This window comes from Schistocerca serialis, chromosome 11, assembly GCF_023864345.2.
Source record: "Schistocerca serialis cubense isolate TAMUIC-IGC-003099 chromosome 11, iqSchSeri2.2, whole genome shotgun sequence".
In the NCBI taxonomy this organism is placed as follows: Eukaryota; Metazoa; Arthropoda; class Insecta; order Orthoptera; family Acrididae; genus Schistocerca; species Schistocerca serialis.
This window is the reverse complement of record NC_064648.1, coordinates 67062279-67073152: the sequence shown is the minus strand read 5'-3', so window position 1 is coordinate 67073152 and position 10874 is coordinate 67062279. Positions and strand designations below refer to the sequence as shown.

Below are 10874 nucleotides of genomic sequence, written 5' to 3'. Positions count from 1 at the left end.
GTATTCAAGTACTGAACAATATTTACGAGCATCTTCCTGTAAGGAAATGCAGTGAAAAGGACCGAATGTGAAATTCATATTGTAGCAGATCAATGACCGTAAAATCGCGTAAGAACTCGGGTTGGAGGTAGCACACCTCTGGCTGCCTTGCATCTGTACTAAATGGAGAGGAGGACAGTGACACTGACTGTTCCATTAAATGTGGGCGGCTGGCACCTGTTTAGTTTTGCCTCTCGAGGCAATAAAGAAAAATTTACCGCATTTAGACATTTTTGTATAAAGATGAAGCAATTGCCCTCCACCTGAACTTTTGTTATAAGATATTTCAGGATATTTAGCTACCGAGTTTTTGAGGCCTCTACAATCGTAAGTACAGGTGACGGTTTTCTTCGACACTGCTTTTAACGTCGTCTACGTAGTACCCACATTGCAGAGAAGCGGGTCGGTGAACAGACGCTGTGCTGAGATAGGTGATAAAATTGTCATTGACAGCATGCCGAACACCGACAGATAGTGAACAGTTTAGTCACACGATTCACAACACCTCATTTAACTCCTCCCGTCGCAGTCTGAAAATACACGTTCTATTGTCGAGTATCCAAAGCTGCACCCAGTAAAGAAGATATCTGGCGGCAGCCACCTCGACCGAAACACGACAGCCCAGCTACGTACGTAAGACTGGATGCTCTCTTGTGGCCAGACACTTAACTATCATAACTTTTGTTCTTTGGGATCCACAGTGCAAAATATGTCTTAATGACACGGTTATTACGAATAATAGCCAGCTGCAGTGCTCTGTAAATTGTTTTTATTCTATATAATTCACAACGCGCCATTTCGGCATCTTGCCGTTGTCAGGTGCTCTGTAAATACATATTAAGACCATCGCTTACTTATGTATTTACAGAGCACCTGATGACGGCAATACGACAAAATGGACTCGTCGTCAATGATATAAAATAAAAACAATTTACAGGGCAGTGCAGCTGGCTTTTATACATAATAATCAGTTCAGTTAAAAAAAAAAAAAAAAGTTCTCTTCTTAAGTTGCCCGCTTATACTCGGGATTTTAAGTTTCTGTCAAAATAATAAAAATGAGATAACTCAGGGTTTTATGTTAAAGGATTAATGAAACATGGGATTTCTGCTTGGACCAAGTGAGATGATATCGTAACTTGAAATGTGTCACTGAAAGGGAGAAATGTACCCACCACAAGTCTATACGGAGGTCAAAAGCAGTACCATCAGAAATAATGTGGTTTTGAGGAAAAAATGTAATATAGTTTATTCATTTATCACACAGGACAACCTTTATCAATAGCCTTTAGAACAATTTTACACTTTTTCCTGAACATAAACACATGCTCCACAAGAGTCCACCACACAACACCAGCGGTTGAAGCTCCTCTTGCCTGGCAAACTTCAGGACGCAGGATGCGACTCGGCGAGGCACCTCCGGCCCAGCTCCACGCCCCGGCTGTCAGCCGCTCTGCCCCCCGAGGTACAGGTGGCGGCACACCTGTAACAGACCACACGTGACAGCCGAACCCTGCCCCACTCTGCACGCTCCAGTTCTGTGACGATTCCTCCGCTCTAGGAAAGCACATTTATCACACCTAAGTCCACGCCAAATATGAAGAAAAAATTTGCAGGCAGAGCAATCTACTTTTTATTCAGTTTTTCTCGTTTCCCTTCAGCATCGGTCAACGCTGCGGCAGATCTGCGTCTCACTTACCGCTCGGCCCTACGGGCCTTGTACGACCTTGGCCTCCTCTGTCACCCACCCCCGTTCTTCTCTGTCCACTGCCTTCCTTCCTCAATTCCTTTGAAAACCTGCTCCTCATTTTTGAGCCACCTTTCCCGGGTCTTTCTCTTCTCCTCCTCTGTATAAGCTCTTCCTTAACACCTCGAGTTTCCGGTATTCTCTGTACACGTCCGGCCCACCTTATTCTTCCTCGGTAATTTCACTACAGTAGCCGTGTGTCCGAAAAGTGTCTGTAATTCTGCCTTTGTTCTCGTTCTCCGGCCTCCTCCCTCACACACTGTCCCAGATATCTTTCTCACAAACTTCCTTTTCCCGTCTCAATAACCTGCCTTCCTCCTTTGCAGTCGTCACCTGACCTTCTGATCCGTACATTACTATAAGTCATAATACAGTAAAATATATTTTGATTTTTGGATTCCTACTAACATTTTTGGGCTTCGATGTAATCTGAAAGGAATAACTACATCAGGGAATGTATTTGCAGCTGCAAATATGAACCACCATCAGCTGTATATTGGAATGACAGCAATGAAAATTTATGCCGCACCAGGATTCGAACGTGGATTTCCCTCTCTATGCGAGCAGTCGCTTAACCGCTTCGGCTACCTGTGTACGAATCACGACCGGACACAAACTTCCGCGTGTCACGACCTACACTCGTGCGTTAGTGAGAACCGAGGGTACGATATCTGAGAATAAATACGAAATAGCAGTGCCCCTGTTATCGAGAAGTGCTATGTGATATTCCTTCAGCCGTGCAAAGGAACACTGCATTGTACTTCTCAATAACGCGGGCACTGCTATTTCATAGTAACATCAGTTTTCACTTGCTATCCTAGTGCTCACAGCCATTTGAACCATTTTGAACTTGCTATCCTTTCTTGAATTTCTGGTGCTGAACTATTATTTTCTGTTATCAGGCCTACACATTTTAACTTTTTCACTCTTTGGTACTCTTACCTCTTTTTTTTCTTTTTAATTGAAGTGTCTCCTCTATCCCCACCAAGATCTCCCATCATTATGCACTTTGTTTTACACGTGTTTACTTCTGGTCCTAACTTCCACACAGCTCCTTCTAATGCAGCACAATACGCTTCGTCAACGGTAAGGAGACGATGATAAAAAGCACACAGCATTCGATGAAAGGTATTATGAAGAACAGGCTTCACCAGACAGCGTTACAAAAGAACAGATAGACCGCGTGATTATAGATGATGTTTGGAATTCCTCATTACAAATTCTAGGACTTGTAGAGGGGAATTAGTACATAATATTTTGAATAGGTACCAATAGGTAACCTTGTCCAGAAACATACCATTTCTGTTCCACAGTTTCAGTTCATATGTTTAACTCATTCACTTCCACTTGAGGAACTGAATTATGTCTGACACGGAACAAATGCTAGGTAAAAATTCAAAAGGAAACATAACGAAACATCCATGTAACAAATACACATATTTGTTTGTATTAACACAACATTGTGTGTTTACATTATTCCAAATTAAAAAAGAACCCAGCATACTGTACGTCCAGAACGGCACTGACGCATTACGACAGCGGCTAATTGCAGCAACCACCGACATTGTTAAAGACTTTGTACCTACGAAGCGTGTACTGGTACACTCTCTCCATCCCACCTGGTGTCTCTTCAATTTCTAGTGTAGCAGCCAGATCTCGTGCCAGCAGATCTGTGTCTGAGACGCACTGGCATCGAACAGGTCTCGCAGCGAGGCAGATGTCGAGTACCGTCGGGTGACCGTCTTACGTAGTACGTGTCGTACTGTCCACCGTACTGCATACCGGGACGAGCAACTCCGGGACTTTACTCTTTCCCCTCGGCAGATGGGTACACAATACACATTTGAACTGAAACTGTCTTAAAATGGAAACAGTATGTATCCGGACATGAGTCCCTATTCAAAATATTATGTAGCCGTTCCCCTCTGCAAGTCGTAGAAGTCTGTAATGGGAATTTCTAGAGATTCTGTACATAAATGCAAACATCAGACATTATGAAAGTCTGTAGTTGTAGAAGGGCAGATGGAGAGAAATCAGTCCTTGATGTGGCTCAAATATAGACAGAAGATAGATAGGACAAGAAACAAAAATAGTAGGGGAAAAGTGAAACAAACAGAGAAAGTCTCCAAATCAAAGAACAACCAGAAGAATAGAAGAAGAAATTAGAAGTCATTATCGAGGCAAGAAATGGCACACAAAAGGAAGGGAATTTGGAAACTAAATGGGGGATACTGGAAACATGCCGTCACTGTAACCGCGGGAGGAGTATCAGTGAGGGCAGAATACTAAAGTATGGTGAAATGGTTAGATGCACACTGGTAATCTGAGAAAGAAATGAGGCAAGACAGAGAATACTACAAAGGAAAATGAGACTAGCTGCAGAAGATTAGAGGGAGAGAGAGGAGGGAAAGAGCAGATAAATTATGCAGAGTGAAGAAGAGACAGTTTGAAAGGAAGACAATAGAGCAGTTGGACAAAATGAGGGATCACATTTGCATTGAGCCACACAGTCACACTATCTCACATGCCTGAAAACAACTGAGGAAAGGTAATAGGTACTATACCTGGGATTGAAACAGATGTGAAATCATAGAAGAGCTGAAACAAATGGAAAGGGAAATGTGACTGACTGACCACTTGTGAAATACGTGAGTGAGCCATTTACCCTGTTAACACATTGGGAACATCTCCCTAAAATTTTTAGGAAACAAGTTGGACATATCATGAAATCTTAAACCTCACACCACATTTGTGTAAACGTTACATAAAATAGAGGGCAGATCTGGCAGCAATCTGACCGCCCTCTTATCGGAAAATAAAACACAATGTAATAAAATGTGGTGCACTGTGATCTGTATGCCACAAGCACCACACCCTGAGGGTCCTCTAGCCGCCGGTGCGACGAGCCGTGCATCACAGACCTGTGGCCTACACCAAGATGAGTACGGAGAGCTACATCCCGCCCACGTGGCTGGAAGGAGCTACGCCGCTGCTGCGTCGTACGCTTTACTAGACGGGGCTCGTCGTCAGTAAGTTCCGGCCACTCCCCTTCCCGTCAACGCACGGCACTGTACCTCGACAGTGAGGCGAGAGCGTGCGTGGTGACGGCACACCGAAGTAACTGAGGATTGCGACACGCCTCCTTGGCTGTATCGTCTGCCCTTTCGTTCCCCGCAATACCCGAGTGTCCTGGCGTAATACCCGTGCGTCCCGGCATCCAGCAGAAGTACACCTCCTTCCCCAATGTTGTAGCCAGAGGAGGGAGTATTGGATATTACGGATTATTTTATCAGTTGGACACAAGAATTGCAGAGACTGAAGTGTAGTGGGACTTTGAATTTCGCCACGCTACACTCGTTCCCTCAGATATAAATTATACCATCGCAGCTGTACGAGCGCTCGACGGCAGGGAAAATATATATGAAAATGAAGGTACTAAACTTGTAACTTTTTCTGTTTTTCTACCTGCTTTTTGTCTTTGAGAGCAGAAGCTTAACTTACTTATTAGCTAGTCGTGGTCAGATTAAGACGAAAAAACTCATTGATGTGCAGACGTATTGTGGAAGTTGGTATGAAATTCGGAGGATGAAGTAGCAACGTAAAATAAATTGCTTTCAATACCAAGATGGTTTTGATTTGTATAAATTAGTGATTCCTGGATGATTGCAAAATTTCGGAGCAGCTACGACTTTTCACGCAGAAATGAAACAGGAAATTTTTGGAGAACAAGACCTGGACACCGCACAAGAGAAGACATGTTAACACGGTAAAGAATGAACTCTTATCTATGCCATTTTCCCCTGCTAATCACATTTTGTTATTCTCTGTTCTCTTTCAAATAATTTTTGTAGTGGAAATTGGTTTGAGGTTTGATGTTTGCTCAGAAACGCCACAAGGACCACCCCAACAATAGCTTTTCCGAATCACGAAGTCCGATAACTTTTCTGTAATACAAAGTCCGACTTGCATTTCATTCTTTCCCTTTTTCACGGTCATTAACGATTTTAAAAACCCCCTTTTATTCACGATTTCTTCCCACATTTTCAACCTTTTCTTTTTTATTAACCACTACAGAAGGGCAATCAGAGTCGAAAGAGGTGACAAATTTAGCAGTCACAGCCCATCTCGTCTGCTCCAGCACCCTCCAGAAAGCAGATAGTTCGGTATCAAATACAGTAAACTCCGGAGGTGACCGAATTTCGAGGACACGATCTGGAGAAATGACGGAAGAACCGACGGAGTCCCCCTGTTTAGGCCTGATCGTGAAGACAGTTACATATTTGTGGAGCCCATTTAAAAATTCCGTACTGTGAATACTGTGAATATCAGGCACCCGGGTAAAACGTCAAATCTCCGACACTGCTGCGGCCGGAAAAAGATCCTTCAAGAATGGGACCATCAACACCTGAAGAGACTTGTTCAATGTGACAGAAGTGCAACCCTTCCACAAACTGCTGCAGAAGTCAATGCTGGGCCATCGAGAAGTGTCAGCGTGCGAACCACTAGATGAACGTGACGGATATGGGCTTTCGGAGCCACAGGCCCACTCGTGTCCTCTCGGTAACTGCACGACAAAGCTTTACACCTCGCCTGCGCCCGTCAACATAGACGTGGGACTGTCGATGACTGGAAACGTGCTGCCTGCGTGGACGAGTCTCGTTTCGAAGTGTATCGAGCAGATGGATGTGTACGGGTATGGAAACAATCTCACGAATCCGTGGACCCTGCGTGTCAGCAGGTGACTGTTCTAGCTGGTGGAGGCTCTGTAATGGTGCGGGGCGTGTGCAGTTTGCGTGATGTGGGACCCCCTCACATGTCTAGATACAACACTGACATATGTCACGCACGTAAGCATCCTGTCCGATCGTCTGCATCCATTCGCGTCCACTGTGCATTCTGACGGACGTGGGCAATTCCGACAGGACAATGTGACACCCCACACGTCCAGAACTGCGACAGAGTGGCTCCGGGAACACTCTTCTGAGTTTAAACACTTCCGCTAGCCTACAAACTCCCCAGACATGAACATTATTGAAAGTATTTGGGATGCCTCGCAACGTGCTGTTCGGAAGAAATCTCCACTCCTCATACTCTTACGGATTTACGGACAACTCTGCAGGATTCACGGTGTTAATTCCCTCCAGCACTACTTCAGACACCAGTCGGGTCCATGCCGCATCACGCTGTGGCGCTTCTGCGTTCTCGCAGGGGCCCTACACGATACTGTGCAGGTGTACCAGCATTTTTGTCTCTTAACTGTAATTGAGACAATGATGTTTACATACGAAAGTCTGCTGAATGGCCGCGTCTAGCAGGTCAGGTCATCGAAAGTGGACCGAAACCTCCACGATCCACACAGAGAGTGGCTAAGGAGTTACCCGGTCTCTAACAACCAGAGCAGGTGACGGTTAACCATTTGTTCTGGGGTCTTTCCTACACAGTTCGTTAATGTGACACTCTCGTAATTACTGAAATATATGCAGTTCTTTCCCGGTTTAAGGCGAGGTAACAATATTGCCTCTCTCAACAAGTTCAGAAAATGGGTCGTCTGCCACATCATATTAAAACATCAGAGGAGGATTTCCTCGGATGCTGCTAGTGAATGTTTAAGCATGCGGTTGTGACCGGGTGCAGAATGACGATTCTTAGACAGTGCCGATTCCAACTGCCACGTAGAGAAAGGAGAGTTGTAAGATTCAGAATTGTGGAATCTGGAGTCAACTTGCCCCTCTCTGCAGACACAGGATAGTGGTCAAATGCCGGATCCTGGCTAGCCTTGCCAGTAGTCACTGCAAAATGCTCTGTGATCATCTGTGTGATGCCTCCAGAGACACCCCTACTGCAGCACCACTGCTAACGGTAAACAACTGCATTTAGCAGAGATCCTCTAGATGGCTTCTCATACTTTTGTAGAACAAGCAGAAAAGTTGACGGGTACAGGAACGAGTTCCACAACCTTTACCTACTCCGGTCAGTTACGCACCGAGCTTCGCTTCAGCTCTCGCAGCTCGAAAAACTGGGAGATCGCCTGCTGTCGGGCAGCATTTAAACTGTCGAAGCATCGTGCGCCCGTCCCAGATTGTCGAACGGCACTCGTCAGTCTGTCGAGGTACAGGTCACCTGCGAAGGCCAAAAGACGTCGGGACGGGCAAGTCGGCGGGGTGACAGATCACACACCCGATGCGGTCCACCCGTTGCCGGACACTGTCGGGGTGTTCGGACACTGCCAGCTGGCTGAACGGTGTCCAGTTAGCCCTGCAGACCGCACATTTCGGTGGCCTCTGTTTGAGCAATTCTCTGTCCGGTAGGTGGATCTGCAGTGGGGAAGTGGTCACCGGAATGAAGGGCACCAGTCGTTTTTTACCGTCTTCGAGGCCGGAGAGCAGAAAGTTAGGTCGACAGCCGAGGATGACCCGGTTCCGGAAGAGGAACGAGTGGGACCGCCTGTGTCAAGGATGCACAGCTCACGAAACATCACGAGGTTCTCCGATCCCCGGGGCAAATATAGTTTGAGCCTCGTAATACGTTACGGGCACCGAAATCACACAGTAACGGAGGGTGGTTGGGGGGGGGGGGGGGGGGGGGGGCAGTTGTGCGATAAGAGGTGTGAGAGCCTCGAAGTCTATCACTCCTGTGTAGGTAAATATAGGGAGCAAATAGTGACCCACTGGCTATTGCTTGTAGGTCAGCAGCCGAGGAGTGGTGTGTGTTATTGACAAACACAGCAACCCCTCCCTCAGTTCTCGGCCGAGTCAGGTCGTCCATTCGGTGGAGGTTATAGCCCGGTAGCACAGGGGTCTCCAGTAAACACGAGCACTGGGAATGTCCGAGTGCCAGGGGTTTCAGTTCCTTCACACGAGCTCTGAACCAGTTTATGCTCCACTTTAGTACGAGAGCCATTTACCACAGGGTTTGCACTTTCAACCCGTCTTTCCACCGGGCTGGGGAGCCCGCAACAGGTCGAAGTACAGAGTCGGGGTGAGACGGTCGCCCCGGGCAGACTTCGCAATCCGTCAGCTCCGGAGGAGAAGCACTAGAATCGTCACGTCGAGTGACACCGAAACGGTCTGACAGTCTACTGCCCGTTTTTGCCTGCAGTGGAAGCTTCCCATTTGCTTTTTCGATCTGGGAGTACTTTCTACGAGATCCGCAGCAGAGACACACGCAGTGCCGGGCTTCTTATCGGGCTCTGTCATTTGAGGTACCGGGAGCACTGCAGTCGTGGCAACTGTAGCTTTCTCTGATGTTCTCCGGACGGCGGCTGTGGGCTCTGAAACAACTGCAGCTTGACAACTGCAGTTTCAAACACAGGTTCTAGTGCCGACGCTAGCAATATCCGTTTGTGTAAAAGTGTCGACTGAGGAAATAGGCTTCTCGAGAGTCAAAGCAGAAGGTGTAGCGAATGTGGGAGGTCACACGGCCCCACAGATCTTCTCAACCTCGCCGTACGGGACACGGGGGCAACACTGGTTGCTACTCGGCCAGCGAAATATCTGAAGGACTGAAGCACAGAAGGTATAAAATGCAGAAGGGCAATAGCACAGAAAGCGTCCCTGAAAATAATAAATTTACAGTTTGTATTAATAAGTTTGAGTATTAGGAAGGCTTTTACTGAAGGCTTTTGTCTGGAGTGCAGCCGTGTACGGAAGGGAAAGGTGGACATTTGTCTGATCAGAGTAGAAGATAATAAAAGCTTTTCATGTGGTCTTACAGGAGACTGCGGAAGATTATAGGGTAGATAAAACGACTACTTAGGAAATACCAAATTGAGTTGAATAATATAAAAAAAGCTGGTGGGAGCAGGACTCGAGCTCTGAGGATTGCGTACAAACTTGTTTGTACATACAGACAGTTCACCCGTCCCAGGAATCGAGAACTTTGACGATTTCTGCCCATTATCGACATCGGTACTGGCCAGATATCGATGCTGGGAATTCTGAAGCTTTTGAGAATGTTTTGATTTTAAGCTTTAAGTTGCACAACAGACGACAATGTGCCATAAATACAAATTAATAATTTCCTGGTTTTTCCCCTTTACTTTTACTGCAAAACCGTGTAGGGTTTGAGCATCGAAATATGTGACACAAACGATTCGATCTTTTGATAGCACTAACTTAGAACCTTACAATACGGGAGAAGGAAAGTTGCTACTCACCATATGGCGAAGATGCTGAGTCGCGATAGGCACAATAAAAAGATTGACACAATCATAGCTTTCGGCTATTAAGGCCTTTGTCAGCAGCAGACACACGCACGCACACACGCACGCGCAACTTGCACACACGTCTGCAGTCTCAGAGAGCTGAAACTACACTTTTTATTGTGACTCGGCAGCTCCACTATATGGTGAGTAGCAACTTTCTTTCTCCCATATTGTTACATTCCACCTGGATTTTCCACTGTTTGATAACTTAGAATCTTAACTTTTTACACCACCAGGGGGCCATAGGCCTTAGTATGTCACATACATTTCAAGTTGATATGTCTATCCAGTCCTGAGAAAAGTGCGTGTTGTCAGATGGACGGACAGTAAGGTAAAAAATCATAAAATATTGTGTGAGATAGCTGGAAATCAATAATTTTTGGATTTTTTTCCCTCTAATTGTAGTTCGAAATCTCGCTTTATAATTCTACACCCACAGGAAGTATTCTGTAAGTTCTGACGAGAGGGTTCACGAGTATCAAAATGTGTGACAGATACAGCCATATCTTTTAACAGCACAGACTTAGAAACTTCGACATTTTACACTGCTGAAGGACCACAGACCTCAGTACGACACAAATTTCAGCTTGATATGTCTACCTTCTCCTGAAAAAAGGGCTTTTAACAGTCAGACGGACAGACAGCAGACAACAAAGTGATCACCGAAGTGCATTTATTGACTTTTCCATTGGTTCGTGGTATAAAATTTTATACATTGTGAATGAAAACACACAAAACACTGGTGTAATATTCTACAGTATTTATTATTTATTTCACAAACCAGTTTGTGGCTGTTAAGCCATCGTCAGGGACAGATATAAATAAGTGGTGCAGTGGAATTTGCTTGAATAAAGGAATTTAAACTAGTGAATCTACATACGAGGGTAA

General features: G+C 45.6%; 1 protein-coding gene across 1 annotated transcript in view; it reads right to left on the bottom strand.

Annotated features, from left to right (window-relative positions):
* Positions 1-1259: 1259 nt before the first annotated feature.
* The window catches only part of LOC126426674 (phosphatidylinositol N-acetylglucosaminyltransferase subunit P), a 39302-nt gene continuing 29687 nt past the window's right edge, over positions 1260-10874 (bottom strand). The window contains exon 4 of the mRNA XM_050088567.1: positions 1260-1519. Within this exon, the coding sequence (XP_049944524.1) occupies positions 1481-1519 (39 nt within the window). The 3' untranslated portion in view covers positions 1260-1480. The remainder of the gene's footprint in view (positions 1520-10874) is intronic.